The sequence below is a fragment of the Macrotis lagotis genome, chromosome 1 (assembly GCF_037893015.1).
Source record: "Macrotis lagotis isolate mMagLag1 chromosome 1, bilby.v1.9.chrom.fasta, whole genome shotgun sequence".
NCBI classification, from domain to species: Eukaryota; Metazoa; Chordata; class Mammalia; order Peramelemorphia; family Peramelidae; genus Macrotis; species Macrotis lagotis.
The window spans coordinates 431,647,318-431,668,936 of record NC_133658.1 but is presented as its reverse complement, the minus strand read 5'-3'; the positions used below and the strand labels follow the sequence as shown (position 1 = coordinate 431,668,936).

At 33.9% G+C, this 21,619-nt stretch overlaps 1 protein-coding gene across 26 annotated transcripts in view; it reads right to left on the bottom strand.

Annotated features, from left to right (window-relative positions):
• Positions 1–21,619, bottom strand: part of KLC1 (kinesin light chain 1) — a 77,742-nt gene that overhangs the window by 37,921 nt on the left and 18,202 nt on the right. For all 26 annotated transcript variants that reach the window (XR_012473879.1, XR_012473878.1, XR_012473880.1 and 23 more), the window contains exons 2-11: positions 19,918–20,179; positions 18,828–19,058; positions 14,697–14,775; positions 12,189–12,414; positions 11,099–11,186; positions 10,242–10,343; positions 8,986–9,159; positions 8,759–8,858; positions 5,327–5,376; positions 5,177–5,244 (exon numbers count right to left, since the gene is read on the bottom strand). Coding sequence is in view for 15 of the 26 variants with exons in the window: in XM_074213191.1 (XP_074069292.1) it covers positions 5,177–5,244; positions 5,327–5,376; positions 8,759–8,858; positions 8,986–9,159; positions 10,242–10,343; positions 11,099–11,186; positions 12,189–12,414; positions 14,697–14,775; positions 18,828–19,058; positions 19,918–20,178 (1,379 nt within the window). In the remaining 11 variants the exon portion in view is untranslated. The remainder of the gene's footprint in view (positions 1–5,176; positions 5,245–5,326; positions 5,377–8,758; positions 8,859–8,985; positions 9,160–10,241; positions 10,344–11,098; positions 11,187–12,188; positions 12,415–14,696; positions 14,776–18,827; positions 19,059–19,917; positions 20,180–21,619) is intronic.

Sequence of the window (21,619 nt, the reverse complement as noted above, 5' to 3'; positions counted from 1 at the left end):
CCCATTCATTCCTCTGTCCCTTGAAATATGGCCTCTGATCCAGTGTCCTGAAACTTAAAATTTGCCAATTAAGTCTTAGTTGCTACATTCAATGATATTTTATCAGGTTTATCCCTCCATAACATAGCTAAAACTTTTAACACCACACTACAACACTGGTCTCTTTTAGTTCTCCCTTCCTTATTTGACTATAATATGCCTTTCTGAGTCTCCCATACTAGCTCATCTCCTGCCCAAGTCTGAATGTATCCCTCAAGACATGTCCCAGTATCTTTTTTCTTCTCTTTCCTTTTTTCCCCTGTCAGGGGTCACACCTAAGCAGATGACTTCCAAATTCTCTATATCTATTCCTAATCTCTCCTCGATTCCAATATCATGGAACCTCCAACTGCCTGCTCAACATCTCCACCTGGATATCTCTCTAGCATTTCAAATTCAATGTCTAAAACCAATTTATCACTTCCCCCTTAAATTTTGATTTGACAAATTTCCTTATTTCTGCTGATGGCACCATCATCTTTCTCTTGATTCCCAAGCTCTAGAGCCTGAGGGTCATGTTTGATTCCTTCTTCTCCATTCACTTGTACATATCCAATCAACTGCCGAGGCCCATAATTTTCTATCTCCACCCTATTCTCTCATAGTAATTAGAAAAATTAAGTTAAATTTCAATTTAAAAAATAATCTAACTCTTCTCCCTAACAATCTTAGGCTGGGGGCACTTTGCTTTTGCTTTTTTTGTTAACTGAGTTATAATGGCTCAAAGTATAATACTCAGAGTAAAATAAGCTGACACCAAAGAGCTGTTATCATGCATTTATGCACACTCCCTAATAAGAGTGTGGCTTAAAAGTCAACACACAACAGTGCTGGGGTTGAAATGGCCATTGCTACAATGTTTACCATGTTATTTCATAAAATTACTTTGCTTTGAACTATGAACTCTGGATGTTATTAAGAATAAATTCATTACTGGAAGCAATGTGTTATAGTTTTGGATTAGAGTAGGCACAAAAGAAACAGTAGTAAATGACTATAATAATCAACAGTTTGACAAATCCAAAGGTATTAGCTTCTGGGATAAGAACTCATTATTTGACAAATTTTCCAGAAAAACTGATCAATGTAGGAGAGAGAAGTTGGCAAAATTGGGCCAATTAGTCACTGTTGGACAAATTGTGAACTGATCCAACCATTCTGAAGAGCAATCTGTATCTATGTCCAAAGAGCAATAAAACATCATTCCCTTTGAGCTGGCAATACTAATACAAGGTCTATATCCAAAAGAATCAAAAAATGAGAAAAATTTCACAATTCAAAAATATTTAGAATAGCTCTTTTTGGAGTGGCAAAGAATTGGAAGTTGGGATGCCCATCAGTTGGGGAATGGATGAACAAGTGACGGTATATAAATGTTATAGAGTACCACTGTTCTATAAGAAATTGGGGGGGGGGGGCGGAGCCAAGATGGTGGCGTGAAGGCAGCATTTCCCAGGAAATCTTAACTCCAAAACTCCAAAAACCAACAAATTATGACTCTAGCCAAAATTTATAGGGGCAGAACTCACATAAAGGTTGAGTGACATATTTTCTCAGTCCAAGATAACTTAGAAGTTCTGCAGGAAAGGTATGTTTCAATAGGACCAGGGGTTGGAAAAAAGCTGCAACGTTAGTGCAGCCCAGCCCAGAGATCACCAGCAACAGCTTGAAGGGGCAGTGAGAGAACTCTGCTACACCAGAATGAGCGTGGAGTAAGGAGTACTGGCTGCAGAATCTGCATCAAGAATCTGGAGAAAGGGGCGGCTAGGTGGAGTAGTGGATAAAGTACCAGCCTTGGAGTCAGGAGTACCTGGGTTCAAATCCGGTCTCAGACACTTAATAATTACCTAGCTGTGTGGCCTTGGGCAAGCCACTTAACCCCATTTGCCTTGCAAAAAAAAAACAAACCTAAAAAAAAAGAATCTGGAGAAAGCAGCCTGCACCCCCAGAGCAAAGCCCACAGACGGTAAGGGGGTCAAGGGAAGTCTGCAGACATTTCTCTGTTCTTCATGGGGTAGGACCCTGCTGTTTGCCTACACTTAGATATTGCAGTTTGGACTTCCATACTAAGATAGCTGGATCCCTCCTTATAGCCCCAGGGAAGAGGACAGAGCTGTGGTCATCTACATATCACAGCACAGGCAAGAGAGCATTAAGACCTTGGAGGAATAAAGGTCCCAGTGGAGTATGCCCTCCCCCCCAAAAAAACCCAAAGCCTTGGAAGTGTCTTGGGCTAAGGAAATGAGTAAGCAATAGAAAAAGAAGAATCTGACCATAGAGAATTACTTTAGTCCCATGGAAGATCAAAATACATAACCAGATGATGACAAAAATCAAGGCTTCCATATCCAAAACTTCCAAGAGAAATACAAAATGGGCTCAGGCTATGGATGAGCTAAAAAAAAAAAGACTTTGAAAAGCAATTAAGGGAGAAGAAGGAAAAATTGGGAGGAAAAGTGTAAGTGATGCAGAAATCATGAAAACCACATCAAAAGCTTGGTGAAAGATATACAAAGAAATACTGAAGAAAATAATACGTTAAAAACCAATTTAGGCCTAATGGAAAAAGCAAAACAAAAGGCAAATGAGGAGAAGAATGCCTTAAAAAGCAGAACTGGCCAGCCGGAAAAGGAGATAAAAAAGCTCTCTGAAGAAAATAACTCCTTCAAATGCAGAATTGAACTAAAGGAAGCTTATGACTTTGCAAGAAATCAGGAAGAAATAAAACTCTTACAAAAAAGCAAAAAATTAGAAGAAAATGTGAAATATCTCATTGGAAAAACAACTGACTTCAAAAACAGATCCAGAAGAAATGGTTTAAAAATTTGGGGGCTATCTGAAAGCCATGATCAGGAAGAGCCTAGACTTCATTTTTCAAGAAATAATACAGCAAAATTTCCCTGAGATCCTAGAAGCAGAGGGTAAAATAGAAATCAAGAGAATTCACCAGTCACCTCTTGAAAGAGATCCCAAAAGAAAAACTTTCAGGAAAATTATAGCCAAATTTCAAAACTCCCAAATCAGAGAGAGAACTCTAAAAGTTGTTAGAAACAAACAGTTCAGCTACCGAGGCTCCATAGTCAGGATTACACAGGATCTGGTAGCATCTACATTAAGGGCTCGTAGGGATTGGAATATGATATTCCGGAAGGCAAAAGATCTTGGTTTACAACAGAGAATCAACTACCCAATAAAATTGAACATCTTCTAACAGGGGAAAAGGTGGACTTTCAATGAAACAGGGGACTTTCTAACTTTCCTATTGAAACAACCAGAGCTGAACAAAAAGTTTGATCTCCAAGTACAGGACTCTGGGGAACCATAGAGGGTGTGGAAGAGAAGGACTAACTATGAGGAACTTAAGGATATTGAACTGTTTGTATTCCTGCATGGGAAGAAGATACTGATAACTCATATGAACTTTCTCATTATAAGAGTTGTTAGAAGGAGCATATATAGACGGGACATAGAAAGGCACAGAATATAATGGTATGATGTGGTAAAGGGATGGAGTCAATAGGTGACAGGAAAGTACTAGGAAGAAGGAAAAGATGAAGAAGCTAAGAAATTTCACATAAGAATCAAGAAAAAGCTTTTTTCAGTGGAGTGAAAAGGGGGGGGAAAGCAAGGAGGAATGAGTGAGCCTTCATTCTCATCAGAAATGGCTCAGAGAGGAAATAACATATACACTTAATAGGGTGAGGAAATCTATCTTACCCTAGAGAAAAATGAGAAGAAAGGGATGGGATTAGGGGGAGGGAAGGGGGGGAATAGGTGAAAGATGAGAGACAGATGATTGAGGGAGAGGGTACTCTGATACAGCACACTTTTGGAGAGGGCCAGGATGAAAGGCTTAGAGAGAGAGAGAGAATAGAATAAATGAGAGTGGGGAGGAATGGAGTGGAGGTACAGCTAGCAATAGCAACTGTGGGAAAAATATTGAAGCAACTTCTCTGGTGGACTTATGATAAAGAAAGCAACTCACCCCAGAGACAGAGCCATTGGAATCTGAACACAGACTAATGTATATTTTTTTTCTCTCTCTCTATTCCTGAGTTTTCTCATTTATTGGGGGGAGGGGGTTATGTTTACTCTTATAACACATTCAATTTCGATCAATGTATAGCATGGAAACAATGTAAAGATTGTAAAATTCAAAACCTTACAAAAAATGATAGGTAGATTACTACTATTGTATATAATTGTAAAACAAAAAAAATGTTAATTTAAAAAGAAATTAAAAAAAAAAGAAATCGTGAGTGATCAGACTTCAGAGAAGCCTGGAACTGATGCTGAATGAAGGGAACAGATCCAAGAGAACATAAGACACATTAATCACAACACTGAGATGATTAACTATGATGGATGCCACTCCTCTCAGCAGTTCAGAGATCAAGGACAATCCTGAGAGATCTGTTATGGACAATGCCATCCACGTCCAGAGGGAAAAAACCTACAGAATCTGAATGCATACTATGCTCACTTTTTAAAAACTTCTCAGGGTAGCTAGGTGGCATAGTGGACAGAGCACCAGTCCTGGAGTCAGGAGAACCTAAGTTCAAATCTGATCTCAGACACTTAATAATTACCTAGCTGTATGGCCTTGGGCAAGTCACTTTTCCATTCTTATGTTTTTCCATCCTTTCTCATGGTTTTTTTCCTTTCCCCTTAGTCCTAACTCCTTTCACAAAATGACTAATACGTTAAACACAAAGGTACATGGTCCAACTTTTATCAGACTGTTCACCATTATGGGGAGAAGGGAGAGAAAGGAGGGTGGTAGAAAAATGTGTAAGGCGTAAATCTGCAAATAGATGAATGTTGAAAAACTACCATTGCATGTAAATGGAAAAACTAAAATTTCAATTACCAACCCCCCCCCCAAAAACAGATCCACACAGTACAAATTTATATACTTCCCCCACCCCGAGTAAAATGAAAAATTTCTTAAAGGTAGAAACTAGTCATTAAGAAAAAATTTTTACATGTCTAAAACCTTGTACATAAGTGACCAATCAACATGTGTGTGGTTTTCAAATCACTAATTTAATGCTAAGGAAAAGTTTGAAATGATTTAGTATAATGCTTAAAATATCTCCAACAACTTCAAGTGTATGCCAATATAAAACATACATACCTATCAACTTTGCAAGCTTTATACCAGCCACCATATTCCCCAAAAGATGTCCCATCCTTTTGTTTTCCCTAAATTGGAAATGATACAACACTTAATCTTGAATTCACACAAAAAAATCGTGATCAATCTCTAAAAATGTTATGATCTTACTTTGCATTCTTCTCTCTCCTCTGCATGCATCCAAATGGGTTTATTTTCATCTGGGGGAAAGTAAAGTCAGAAATTAACTAAACACAAGAGAGAACATTTCTATAGTGTTAGTTGACTTCAAAAGGTAATATTTTTATGAGGGAATAGACAAGATTTAAATAGCTACTTTTCACTTTATATAGTACTTTAAGATTAATTCAAAGTACTTTTATCACAATACTTCCATGAGGTAGGGCAGGAAAAGAAAAATGGAAACTGGTGACAGGAACAATTCTATTCTTGAAAGGTCAATGAGTAAAAAAATGGATTGACTGTAAATGTTAATAAAGTTTTGAAGCTACATATACAGAGGTAAAACAAGTGATCAGGAATTATTAATTTAGAGTACTTTCCTTACTCACTTATGCCTTTGGGATTCCCTTCAAAACTCTGTATATGGACCCATACTATGTGTGTATGTGTCTGTCTCAACTTTATTTTGGACTCATTCTACATATACAAACATGTTTGTGTGTGTGTGTGTGTGTGTGTGTGTGTGTGTGTGTGCATGCGCACGCAATCTCCCCTAATTGAATTAGACTCAGGATAGAGACGATGGTTTCATTTATCCTTGTAGCCACAGAATAGTGGCTGGCATGTAAGTAAGTGGTTGTTGCTTAAGGGTTTATATGACTCTTATTACAGAAGATGGTATTTTAAAATCTGCTAACTTTTAATCAAAATTCAAAGTGAGAAAATCACATATTTGAAGAAATATACCTCAAAGAATATCTAATCAAATCCTCTAATTTAAAGGAAGGGTAAGCTGAAACACAAATTAAAGATAACCCTGGAAGTAAATGGTAGAACTGGTATGAAAAACTCTGGTCCTTTGCGACTCCATATCCAGTAATTTCACCACTAAGTCAGGATACTTAGTGTGAGGTCCAGGAATGGAGATCTTCATAAACTTGGATGAAGGAGAAAGATGCCTTTGTTTTCACTAGCTTCTAATTGAAATTTATGATTTCCTTTGATTATGAATATAGGTGACCAACACGATTCTGGGCCATAAAAGTCTTCCACATTTAAAAGACTGCAAAAAACTAATTAATCTTCCTTCCTCCAGCAACAAAGTAAACACTAACTCTGTCCCTCAAATTTCTGGGTTTAACTCTGCCATAACAATCACATCAATTCCCTTATGGCCCGTAAATCTATTTACCAGACTACATCTAGCATCACTCTCTTCCCCTAACTCTAGTTCTGTATTTTCAAGTGCATACTAAACATTTCCTTGTGGATGCTCCATAACTCTTGCCCCTCCTTCATTTTCTACATCTAAATGAGTAAAAACAACCCCATCCTCTGTACTCCCATTCCTTGTAATTCAGGTTCTCATTTAGAGTGGCATGGCAATAAAGTAAAAAGATAACAGAGTAAAGAGAGCTTTCAAATTCTACCTTAATAAATGCTATGAGACCACAGGAAAATTACTTGTTATCTCAGATATCAATAAGTGAGGATAATACCAGCTTTAGTACTTACCTCAAAATGTCTGTTATGAGGAATGAGGTAAAAGTGCCTTTAACACTTCATTCCTCACATTATTATAAAAGTCTAATTAACCTGCCTCATTTTAATCTTCATTCTCCAACTTATCCTTCGTATTAACCACAAAAACAATTTTAAAAGACTCTCCTCAAAAACCTTCAGATGGCTCTCTATTGCATTTTAATAGAATAGAGTGCATTTAAGGACTTTGTGTTGCTTTTAAATTGTGTTTGACTTTTCATTACCTCATTTGGGGTTCTCTTGGAAAAGTTACCAGATTCTCCAACTCATTTTATAAGTAGAGGAAACTGAGGAAATAGGGTTAAGTGACTTGCCTAGGGTCACACTGCTAGTAAGTGAATTTTCTTGACTTCAGACTCAGCATTCTCTCTCCATTGTGTCATCAAACTGCCCTAAGGACCTTGTAATGTGTGTGTGTGTGTGTGTGTGTGTGTGTGTGTGTGTGTGTGTGTGTGTAGGCATGTATTTAAGTCACAACTTATTTTTAATTCATTGTATTCCTTCTTTGGGCCAAATAGATTACAAACAATCAGTAATACTATTACCTAGTCTTATCCTATATTATTCCACCTCTGTTCTTTAAGTTTTTCTTTGTTTGCTTTAGGTTTTTGCAAGACAGTGGGGTTAAGTGACTTGCCTAAGGTCACACAGCTAGGTAATTAAGTGTTTGAGACAGGATTTGAAGTCAGGTCTTCCTGACTCCAGGGCTGGTGCAATAACTAGCTGCCTCCACACAAGTTTTTGCAGAATCTAAAATGCATCCTTCACATCTCCACCTCCTGAAATCTTACCTTATTGCATTCTATTTTATTTTGTGTGTGTGTGTGTGTGTATGTGTACTCTTTATCCTCACTATTAAAACAATTCCTTCAGGGCAGAGACTGATATTTTTCATTTGTATATCGGCATCAGGCACAGTAATTTGAACACAGTAAGTACCTAAGACTGATTTATTGCATTTACTAATTTACTGAATTTGATATTCAGGATTATTAACCTATAAACATCTATAAGATTCTAAATGATCACAGAAAAATTAAAAATGTTCATTTGTGTACTCCTTTATGTTGAGAAAATATTTTAAAGCCAGAAAAGGACTTATATATACAGAATGCTAACACTAATTCTATCCAGACACAAAAGGATTTAGAACTGCAAGGGATCTTGGAGAATATTTCATTTTAAATCATTTTACAGATTAGAAAATGGAGACCCATCCAAGGAAATGAGATAAGAAGGTACTTCTGCTTACTTCTTTGCAAAAGTAGAAAACCATAAGTATAGAACACTGTATATGAGCATTTGTCTACTTATTTATAAATTATGTATACTATAAAACTTTCATAAACATAGAAGTTTAAAAAGGATGAGATAAAAAAAAAAGATAATATTTGATCTTATAGTCATTGTGAGTCATTAGTTACTAAGTACAGCAGTAGCCTGGTCAGAAATATCCTTTAGAAAAATCCCTTTGGTGTTGTGTATAGTAGAGGTGTCAAATCTACAGGCAAGGGCAACGTTCCCCAGTCTGGCTAAACGCAATTTTTAATTCAGAAATATGTAACAAAATAACAAAATAAATGTGCAACAGAAAATATAATGTTAATGTGTGGTTTTATAATGTGGTCTGCAGGAATCCTTATGAGAGAAAAAGACTAGAGACAATGTAGTATATAACATAGATATTTATTAAATCAAATCTAATTCCATTTAAATTTGTTTTAAGAATTATTTACCCCCCCCCCCCCATTTAGGCTCATTAGCAATATTTTTGACTGTCACAAAATCCCTGGTGGAAATTTCCACTCATTTAAAAACCAATTATTTAAAATAGCAAACTCTATTATATTTCATTACTAATGTAACTAAGTTTCTTACCATCTACAGAGCCAAACTCTCTCTCATGTGCACGAGTGAGAATCTCCTTGTACAGCGTTTCAGCCTGTTTGAATTTCCCTTGCTTCAGGTAGCAGGATGCCTTTATATAAAGTAAAATATAATAGACATCCCCTTAGGCAAAACTGAAATAGATCTTAATGTATGTAACTGAAAATAAAATTACTGAATGAAACTGATAAATTCTAAGTTAATTGCCATCTACATACCAAGTTATTTTTTGTTTTGGCCACATTGGGGTCATCTGGTCCCAGTTTTGTCTGGTAGATCTCAAGGGCTCTTTGATAATAATATTCTACCTCCTCATACTTGCCCTGGTTCTGGCAGAGTAAAGCCAAGTTATTTAATTGTTTGGCAACATCTGGGTGATCTTTTCCCAAAACCTAAGAATAAAAAACACATTGTATTATGGGGGAAAAAACTCCTTTGAGCTAAACAGTCATTTAAATTTCATCAGTCTCAATCTGAGTATTTTGTCCACATTTTTTCCAATTTATATTTTAAAATTCAACACCAAACTCAAAATTTACTACTTTGAATAATATAATATATAACAATATATAATATATATAATATAATATATAATATAATATATAATAATAATATATAATATATAATAAAGCTATGTCTATGTAATTTTATACCATAGTGGGCCCCTCTTTATTTCCTATACCTAATTCTCCTAATATCATAAATAATCAATTTAAAATGTATATCAATACTAACAACATATAAATGGAAATAAAAATATATAACGCTAAAGAAACATTTTCTGACCCTCTGAAACTCTTGTTTATAACTCACATCCTTTAGAACTATACTTTTTGGGATTTGGTGTCTTTTTTTAATTTTTGCAAAGCAATGGGGTTAAGTGGCTTGCCCAAGGCTACACAGCTAGGGAATTATTAAGTGTCTGAGGCCAAATTTGAATTCAGGTACTCCTGACTCCAAGGGCCGATGCTCTATCCACTGCACCACCTAGCCGCCCCTAGAACTATATTTTTAAAAGTTATAATACCAGTATAGGAAACTAATCTCTCTGAAAAAATATTTTGCTATCAAATTTCTTATTAAAATAAATTTCTTAACACAATATTATATAAATTCATTTTAAAATGCATTATTAAGTCATTTCTCTCTTGAAGATGAAATAATTCTTTACATCTCTGAAATTCTTCTGAATATTGATTTCCTCTTTAAAATCTTTTCTGAAATCAAGTCAGTTCCTAAAGACTTATATCTTCATACTTCCTAAATACCTACCCTATCCTAATTCTCATCACAATTCCAGATCCAGTATTTGAAACACTCCCAAGACTTTGAGAACAGTCAATTTCACAAATTATTCCCAATGAAGAATCAGTAATGACATACAAAAACAATCCTGGGGATTTGTGAACATTTGAACTAAAATATTCAAGAAAAGAATACTAATCTCAGAATATCACAATGTATTCTTTCCTACCTTCTCTCTGATCTCCAGGGCTCTCTTACACAAAGGCTCAGCTTCTTTGTACTTCCCTCTTTTACCATAAAGCACTGCAAGATTATTCAGAGTTGCTGCCACCTGTTAAAAGTATAAACATTAAGCACAATAAAACTGACCAAAATGAGTATTTGATGACGGCTAGCACTGCAAAAAAGATTCATTTAAATCCTAAATGTACAGTGGAGGACTCTTTAATTGGATGAAAATACAATTTTACTTTAAATAAATATTTAATCAAATTGTAAAGGGTAGTTTTTCTGCTTTAGATATACCAAAAGAATATATCCAATATGGGATAAAAATTACAGATAAGTCCAGGTACAATAAGAGTACCTCACTGTAAATTATATAAAGTAACATTATTGAGCATAATTAAACAAATCATAATGAATAGAGCAATCTCAACATTATATTTTGCTAGAAACCATTAAGCAAACCAAAAACCAAAAAGAAACCATAAAGTAAACAATAAAATTCATGGGCATTTAGGACTGATTTGGAAGGAAAAATAAGCAAAAATACAACTTTAGAAATTTTTTTCACAAGAACATGCAATTTGATTTAGAATCAAAAATGTGGTACTTGGTGCATTTTTTATGACACATTGCTTTAAATAGATTACATGTGCACTTGGATATGGTAAATATTAAAATGAAGAACACTTAGGAGTTGTAATTGGTAATCAGTAGAGGGAAGGCAGAGGGCTCCTACCTTTACCATCTAATGAATAGACAGGTCTTAACCCTTTCCTGTTGAGTTCAATATTAAAATGAGTTGAGAAAAGCACAATAGGGAAAATAATACATAAAACAGGTAAAAACAAATATACAAACCGCTGGATGATCTTTGCCCAAGGTTTTTTCACGAATAGCCAGTGCATCATTTAGTAGATTAGCTGCATCTTTGTATTTATTCTGATCTCTAAATTTAAAGCAAACATTAAGTTCATTACTCACTGAAATTTTCTCAAATGGCTTTGTAAGTTGAGATTCTTTCAAGAATAATAATCAACAATAAAACTGGGTACAGAAACAGAAGATAACATATGTGCAGCTTGAGCTTTCATGTTAGTAGAAGGTGTTAAAATTTCCTGGGTTCTCTAAGTTCCCAGACTTTTAGCTACAATGGCTTCAGGTTCAGCAGCAGCAGCGATTAAGAACTGATGAATCCCTGACCTAATCATATTCCCCTATCAAAGATCTTTAGTAAAAGGTGACAGGAGATGGCATCAGTAAATGGAGTAAAAGCCCCAATATGACTACAAACCTCAATTATTTCTACATAAAATCATAGGGGAAGAAAATTAATATTTCGAAACTTACCTGCATAATTAAAAGAAAACCTACTCAAAGACTATACCCAAATGGATTTCTCTGCCATTCTTTACTGTAAACTTATCTACACTGATGTCTCATATTTATGTGTAAAACTATTTGATAGAAATAAATATTTGTTAAGTTCATTTTCTTAAAAAAAATGGTTCCTAAAATTAAAAGATAAAAAAATTCAAAAATCTACCACTGATTTTAAAATTATTAAATAATTTTTCTATAGAACACACAATTTTCCAAACAAATAAAGTGAAGTATCATTACAATAGAAATGCATAAATTCACTGAAGTGAAGTAGCCAAGAGAAGAAATTCTGCTACGAATAATTTCTAATCCCTTGCTCCTTCACCTTAGCTGTGGCAATCCTTCTTTTTAAAGGTCTTTTGTTTGTTTTTGTCATAAGTTAATGGAGATGAAAGACAAAACACTAGAGCATTCTTCTATCCAAATCAAAGTCAATTTCCAAGGCACAAAGATTATCCAAATCTTAAATTACTAGAAGATAGACTGATTTTTAAAAAACAAATCTTCAGAGGTTTTAACTTTAATTTTTCTAACAAAGGCACAGATGACTTTTTATAAAAACACTTACCTATATACGAGAGCCAAGATATTTAGCATGGTGGCAACATCAGGATGATCATGACCAGAAGTCTTCTCAAGATCTTCAAGTGCTTGCTTGCACAATGGTACAGCAACCTCATATCTACCTTGGGAAGCATACTGAATAACAAGGTTATGAAGAGTTCTAAGTCGTGCAGGAATTTCATAGCCCCCTTGCTGGGCAGCAGCAGCTGCACTGCTATGCTGCTGTTGAACTGCAAAAGAGATGATTTTTAGTTATAATTTATTATAAAAGAAAAATTTGTAATTTAATCAAGAAAACTATTATCACAGTAAAACAATTATAACAGTAAACATGATGAAGGTAGTTTTTGTTAAGAATATCTGATCTGAGGGACGGCTAGGTGGCACAGTGAATAGAGCACCAGCCGTGGAGTCAGGAGTACCAGAGTTCAAATCTGGCCTCAGACACTTAATAATTACCTAGCTGTGTGGCCTTGGGCAAGCCACTTAACCCCATTGCCTTGCAAAAAAAAAAATCTGATTTTTTTTAGTATTTAATCTTATGCCCCAAACTTAGTTCATTTGATTTCTTAAAAGCCAGTACCCTAAAAACACTCTAAGTAACCTAAAGCTGTCTCACAAAACAAAACATAACCTTATTACCATGTACAAACACAATTTAAGTATCTTCTCATGTTTATAATTTTTCTATAATTCATAGCAAATATGAGGGATTGCATGGGGACCATGGAAAAAGGGAAGAATAAGTCAGAAAAATCAAGTCCATTGATGCCTCTGACACATTTATAGCTGTGTGACCACAGGCAAATCATATATAAACTCTTAGTGCTCCAGGCACCTTTCAAAGTTAAACAAAGTTCATGAACTTCAGTGGGAGAAATTTCTATACAATGAGTTTCTTGCATTAAATAAATCATAGATCCAGACTAAAATACATACATTTTATATATGTTTATGTATGCGTGTATGTATAATTACATGGCTATATCAAACAAATTTTTTTGAACAGGTACAAAACAGAAATATATAATTAATTCCCAAACACCTATCCTATGGATAGATACTATTTTAGCTACTTAGTTTAGGAATTGTTAATTCACAACAAGCTGCCATAACACAAAAATATGGCCCTGTTTTATAAAGCTAGAAAATTTGCCTTTGGGACCAAGGCTTGTGCTCCCAATATATCTAAGTAGAGCAGTTCTTTACCACAATTCCTCTTACAAAGAACTTTGTAGAAGAGTGGCTTTAAGGCTTTGTTACAAGGGTGTTTATAGAGACCACAAGGATTCCTGTAACAGACTGTTTGATTAAGATCTCAGATCTACAGAGTCCCCCTGCAGAGGAAATGGAACAATACCTTCAAGGCATGTATAATAAATCGTGTGTTTTAATATCAATCAGTAATTATACCTGTCTTTAAAGTGGAAAGTCAAGTTTATTTTCAAAAGGTATGGAAGACATAGCACTTATTTATATCAGTCTGACAAACTAAAAATGTGTATACTCTGGTAAAAAGAATGAATTTTCCAAATACAAAGGCAAGACAAGGTAAATTAACAAATGCTGAAATAGAAATACACATAAAGATGTAATACTAAAAAAAGATTATGTTAGGGGGCAGCTAGGTGGCACAGTGGATAGAGCATCAGCCCTGGAGTCAGGAGTACCTGAGTTCAAATCCGGCCTCAGACACTTAATAACCTAGCTGTGTGGCCTTGGGCAAGCCACTTAACCCCATTGCCTTGCAAAAACTAAAAAAAAAAAAAAAAAAAAAAAGTCTTAGATTATTTTAAAATTACAGCGATATTCTCTCCTTCATGCATTAAGGCTGGCTTTAAGTCAAAACAGACTTAAAAAAAACCCAAAAAAGGATATATTCTTTCAGAATACAATAAACCTTACATATTTTGTAATAATAAAATCAATCTAACAATGAATGGTTATTTAACTTAAAAAATCAATTTGTAACTTTCAGGCATCAAATATTTTATAAATTAGCTAAAAAAACACACCACAATATCAAGATTAAATTAATTTTCAAATCACAACTCACAACAGCCTTGCACTGAAAAGTAACATCAATAAACAAAAAAAAAAGCAAAAGAGCAATGAAAGGTTCAAGCCAACTAAAGAAAACTTTATTTTTTGAGTCTCTAATTTAAAAAAAAAAACCCAGAAAACAATCAATACCAATAAATTCTACTCATCAGTGTAACTCCAAAAACTTGGTGAGGGAGAAAAAAAAAATGACATTTTTATTCAATAACTTATACTACTATGATTCAATTATTATTGCAACTTCTATTTTATCAGAAATTAAATTAATGAGACTTTATCATAAGAAAAAACATTATAAATGAAGGAAAAATACAAACAAATAAATGCTAAAGAATATGTACTTTGTTCTACATTTACTATATCTCCCATTGAATACTAGAATTTACAAGTGTACACCACAAAGAAGAAATATACTTCTCATTTTATTACAGGAGACAACAGCTTAACTTACTTCCTTGACCTGGGTCATCTTCATCATTGGGGAAAAGGTCATCCAGAGGTTCTTTGGTAGAATCATTGTCTTTGTCCTCCTATAAAAAATTCCCAAAGCACAAGACTTAAGATTACAAGTACTATATAAATTTTGTACTAAAAAGGCACAATATACATTTTAATAAAAGATTTTAAAATGTATATATAGTAGATAAACACTAAGGAGTCAAAGATTTTAGATAACTAAACAAATGAACTTAATAACAGATGGATCCATGTCAACCTGAAGGAAATTCTCTAATAGAATGGGCTACACATGTACAAATTGATCTTAAAATGTTATTAAAGATCTTAAGCTAAGACAAAATCTAGTAAAATTAAACCTAACAGATAAATTTTAAGTCATTCATTTTTTTTTTAATTACACAAGATCAGAATGAAGTTAAGGTGGCTAGGCATGTGAGAAAAGATGGAGATTTTAGGGGAGTGCAAAATCAATGACTCAACAGTATGACAGAGCAACCTATATTATTTAAACTGTACTGTCCAGAACTGTGTGCTAACCTTGTTATACCATGTCACTTCTGGGTGCCACAATTTTGAAAAGGTTACTAGGCAAATCCAAGGGAACTTGGAACTTCCCTCTGGTAAGGGAACTTTCTAGAAAGCTTGTCATAGAGGCAGTCCTCAGATAAAGGAAATGGAAATGCTTAACTTAGGTAACATGACTAGGTAGGACTTTACAGCAACAAATGTCTGTAAGATTATCTTTTCAAAGAAAGAAGAATCAGGCTCATTGTGCCCCAATTCAGAGGGCAGAACTACAAGCTACAAGTTTAAATTAAAAAAGGAAAAGACTTTACCTCAAAATTTAAGGCAACTTAATCAGAATCATTAAAAAAATTAGAATAGTCTACCCAGGGGGACACACTGATCCCTTGACAGAGAAATTACAGAGAGAATGCTTGTTCAGGTACGGATTATGTATGAAGTTCCTTTCAACTATCATTCCAGCTATCTTAACCTCATTCAGCTTTAGTCCTCTTAAGTAAAATAAAATAAACCAGATTATATTATCTCTAAGCTCTCCTCTAGCTTAAAATTCTCTGATTTTATGAAATCTGTTTTTAACTTCTTGCTAATGATAACAGCATTTGTAGCAACAGAGCTTTGGAATCAAATATTTAGAAAGAGTAAAGTTGTCCATGAAAACATTATCAATCACCAGAATGACATGGGGAATTAAGGAAAAAAGGGGGTACAGAAATTGTACATCAAAGAGTACAAAGCTCCAAAGAAGACTCATGTGGAAAAGCTAGCAGTCAAAATGAGTTCTAATGACATTATAAATAGTAATGCTAATGTTCTTAGAACTGCAGCTTGAAATGCTGGAACCAAACAGTCAATGCTATATAAAAATCACCAGTTATCAATGGGAGCAGTCATGGAGGGCCACAGAAGAGAAATATATCCTTGGACAAATCCCTGCAATTACTCCAGGTATTCTGGATAATGGGAAAATCCTAACTACTTTTTAAAATTTTTAGATACGCATTTCTAAAACATATGAACCTTATAAACATTAAACTCCATAGCTCCTTCACCATGCAATAATTTTGACAATAAGACTCTTCTAGGACAAGTAACAATTTGCTGAATACATATTTTAAAACTACTAATTCTATCAAGACTACAAAAACCTATGGGATACCATAAAAGCAGAAATAAGAGGAAAATTTATCTCTAAATATTTACATCAATGAAATAGAGAAAAAAACAGACCAATGAATGGGTGTGCAATTTAAAAAATTTTCTAGAAAAAGAAAAAATTGAAAATACCCAAATTAAACATACATTGAAAGCCTAAAAATTCATGGCGAGATTAACAAAGTTGAATGTAAGAAAACCACTGACTTAATAAGGAGTTTTAGGGGAGAAAAATTGTTATTATGATTAGTTTTTAAAAAAGAGAAGAAAACCAAATTATCAGTATGAAAAAATGAAAAGTTAATATACCACAAATGAAGATGAAATCAAAGCAATTACTAGTAGTTATTTTACCCAATTACATGCCAATAAATTTAACAATTTAAGTGAAATGTAAGAAGACTTATGAAAATATAAAGTGCTTAAATTAACAGAAGGGAAAATAGAATAACTAAATAGATTTTAGAAATAAAAAACTGAATAGGCTACATAAATGAGCTTCCTAAGAAAAAAAGCATCAGGACCAGATAGATTTACAAGTGAATTTTTTTTTTTTTTTAGTTTTTCTGCAAGGCAATGGGATTAAGTGGTTTACCCAAGGCCACACAGCTAGGTCATTATTAAGTGTCTGAGGCCGGATTTGATCTCAGGTACTCCTGACTCCAGGGCCAGTGCTCTATCCACTGTGCCACCTAGCTGCCCCCTTACAAGTGAATTCTAATAAACATTTAAAGATTTACTAATTCCAATATTAAATAATTTGGAATAGACAAAGGTGTCCTACCTAATGGTTTTTATGAAACAATTATTGTAACAATACCTACACCAGAAAAAGCAAAAACAGAAATGAAAATTATAGATCAATTTCACTAATGAATATGGATTAGGAAAATTCTAAGCAAAAAAAAATAGCTGGCGCAGTGGATAGAGCACTGGCCCTGGAGTCAGGAGTACCTGAGTTGAAATCCGGCCTCAGACACTTAATAATGACCTAGCTGTGTGGCCTTGGGCAAGCCACTTAACCCCATTGCTTTGCAAAAACCTAAAAAAACCCCAAAAAACAAAAAACCTATAGCTAGGGAACTCAATATTACTTTGAAGTGGGTTTTATACCAGGAATGTAGAGATGGCTTAATATGAGGAAAACTATTAACAAAATCCATACATAAAAAATAAATGGAAAAAAAATCGAATTCCAATCATTTTTCTGTCAATGTACCTCGGGTCACTCAGGCTAGAAATCACAAATTTATCTCTTACTCTGCTATTTCTAGTCAACATTTAACCTCCAAACAATCGCCAAGTTCTGCCATTTTATGTCCACAAAATTATATATAATTCCACTCTTCTCCACCTACATAGCCACTAATGAAGTTCAAATCATCATCATCATCAACAACTTTCATCTGGATTTACATAATCACTTCTTAACTGATTTTCTGACCTAAAGTTTCTTTCTTCCTAATCCACATAGTTGACAAACTAACCTTAATGCAAAGATTGGACCATATCATTGCCTTGCTTCAAAAAAAAAATCCTCAATGGCTCTTCAATAAAAAAATACAAGCCTCTTAGTCTGACTTTTCAGGTATTCAATAATCTGGCTCCAAACTATCTTTTCAACTTTAATTAATTCTACCCTATTTCAGGCAATCTACCTTCTAGCCAAACTGCACTAGAAATTAGATCTGATCATATCCAACCCTCTTCCTTTTTTCTACAATCAAAAAGTCCATTCCCTCTACCCAACTACACACACTCTATTTTTGATCTCTCCTCTTCCTTCAGAACTCAGGTCAGATGCCACCTCATCCAGGAAGACATTTTTTTCCCTCCAAAGATAAAAGTAATCTAACACCTCAAATGTTCTCATCTTTGATCTCTCAATTTATCATGTTTATTTGCATTTTTGGATATTTAAAGTAAAAGTAAAATAAGCTCCGTGAGAGCAAGGAATTTATGGTTTTTCATCTTTGTAGCCCTAACGCAGTATAAGCACTTAATAAAATTTACTTAAATGCATATTCTTAAATTCCAGGTTACATAATCCCCTCTGAAACAGAAATCTTTAGGAGTTCTAAGTTCCCATCTAAAATGTATTATTTACAGCAACAACAAATAAAATAATGCCATTTTAAAGTTTTGTGATTTAAAATACTTTCACAATCATTATCTAAGTTGATCATAACATAGATGAAAGATAAGAACAGTTATATACATTTAACAGAGAATGTAATTAAGATACAGAATCCCAATTTCCCCAAAAGCATATAGAAAGTAACAGCCAGAACTAGAACCTAAGATTCTTTATTTTTGTCTTTTCTATAACATAATAATGAAAAGAAAATTTATACAAAAGAAAACATATGGCTTCATAATACCTCAGAATTGAAAGCTTCCAAATACTGATAAAAAGAACTAATTTTAATAAATAACTACTTACTGATGGAGAAATGTCATCATCATATTTTTTTAACTGATTCATGAATTCCAGGTGTTTCTTTTCTTCCTCCAATTGAGCCACAGATTGCTCACTTTTTTGTAATTTCTGCTGTGTGTTAGCTAACTCATCCCGCAGCCACTGATTTTCCTGGCATAGACGACGTACTTGGGCTCGCAATTTCTGTTTCTCTGACTCAACTGCATTTAGATGGTTTGACAAGGCCATCATGACCTAGGATACACAGAAAAAATTTAAACCCTGACTTATAATATTCATCTCCTTTATAATTTTCTACTGACTTCTTAAAATCAGAATTCAGAAAATTTCCTGTTTGAACATTTCTTTGATTTTAATTTTTCCAATATTTATATGTAGCTATTGTCCCCCAAGTATATTATATTTTGCTGTACAATATAAGTCCCATTCTCCTAACATATAAATGAAACATGTAACCAGAGATTATGGTTCATAATGTGCCCCAAAATTATACCAAGTTTAAAACTTTCTCCCCTTCAATAAAAGGTGTAAAGAGAACAAAAACCAGCAAAGTGACCATTAAAAACCCTACATTAAAAACTCATAACACGAATAGAATAAAAAAGTTTAAAATCAAAGTAGGGGTGGTCACTTTTGATAATAAATTCTTCTCTCAGTATAAATTGGTTGTGGCTCTTATTTTATGCCAAATGATAAACAAAACAAATAAATGGTCAAAAAAAGTCCAAGTATCTAATTTTTTAGAAGATTTCAAATTCAAAAAGGAAGAGGTGAGTCAAAAATTCTAAAAACCCATCTTTATATTGTAGAACTAAATTAATATATACATAAGACATCAGTCTAAGTCATCAATTAACCCAATAAGCTTTCCAAAATCTACATCTCAATTTATATAATTCATTTAATGTGAAGTTCTAACAATCATCTTCCCTTTTTTATATCAATGTCAATTCTAAGAATGGTCTTCCTTTTTTTATCAATATCAAATGTCATATTTCCCCTTATAGTTTCAAATAAGTTATGACTTCTCCATTTTCCATATATTTATATATATATATATATATATAAAACTCAAGATCATTTCCTAATCTACCTGTGCTTCACTCAGCCCAAGCTCCAACATTTCCAGTGACTTGCGAATCATATTTGATTTCTCTTCCACCAGATTACTCTCATCATCTTTCTTCAAACACTTAAGTGTCTCAAGTAAACTTTGCAAGATAGAATTGTGTTCATTCTTCAGAGCTTCCAGTCCCTGAATCACTTGCTTTGTCTTAGAAATGATTTCATCCTGGGTGAGCTTCTCCAACTTGTCTTCCTTTAGGTACACCATTGTGGACATGTTGTCATACATTCTAGAATTTTAAAAATAAATAATAAACATAATAAACAACCAGGAAACTCATGATGATATATGCTACCCAAATCTAGAGAGAAGAGGATTCAGACGTGGGTGCACAGATATAACAATTGCAGAAATTTGTTCTGCTTGTTATATATGTTTATAACAAGGGGGGGGAAGAATAAGAGGTATAGTTTACAAATGATGAAATGAAGGCTTAGAGATGTTTAGTTACTTAACCAAGTCACAATCTCTTTTGGGGTCAATTTCTTCTACTAAATGAAGGGTAGACAAGATCTCTAAAATTCCCTCTTTCACTAAATCCATGACCTTATGATCCTACTGACTAAGGTTTCATGTCTTTTTGACTCCAAGTATAGCACCCTATAAGCCAAAAAACAATCAAGACATAAGGATTATGTGTCCTGCACCATATGTAGGCAAAAATCAAACATGAAGAACAAAAAGACTAGTATAAATAGTACCTACTTGAATTAAATATAGAATTTTAAAATTCAATATTACAAAGTATGAGCCAATATGAGATCCATCACCTTATCCAAATATGAAAGAGGAAAGAGATTTTTTCAACTGAGCCATGAAAAAAAATAGACAATGTATAGAAAGTTTAAAAGAGATGAGCTGAAACTCAACATAAAGAATAACACTCTAATAATTAAAATTGCCCCAAAAAAGAACTGAGCAGGTCAGAAAAAAACATCCATATAATCAGAACTATCCAAATATCAAATGGGCTCTACTATTCAGGGAAGCAAATGAGTTCCCTATCACTAGAAGACTTGAAGCAATTGGCTAGATAACCAATACTGGTAAAGTTGTAAATGGAATTCTTTATTTGGGTAAGAAAATAGAACTTCAAACCTCTAACCCTCTAAATTCAACCTTCTTGTTGAGGGTACTACCATCTTTCCTGGTTGTTTTAAAAGAATGGATGTGAAATATTCAGTGTCTGTAACTGGGTAGTGTCTCAGTCATCTTCAACTATTCCCTCTCCCAAATACTTCCCCTTTTCAATCAATTGTCAAGCCTAATTAATTCTACCTACATATCAATTGAGGCATCATTTTCTTTTTCTCTCCATTCATATAGCCACTACTTAATTCTTGATCAAATTTTCATTTTTCACCAGATCATTGCAATAACCTACCTGAATTACCAGCTTCCAGTCATTCCCCTCTTCCTTCTATGCTCTTAATAAAACTACCAAAAAATAGTCTTCCTAAAGTTTAAACCTTGGTTATATCACTACTATGCTCCAGAATATTCTGTGATTCATTCAGCGTGACATTTAAAATCCTTCCACAATCTAGCTACTATTTATCTTTTCGGGCTTTTTGCACATTGTTCTCCATCACATATTCTACATTACAGAACATTGCCCTACTTACTTTTTTCCCCAAACTCAGCATTCTATCTCCTACCTTTGTAAGGA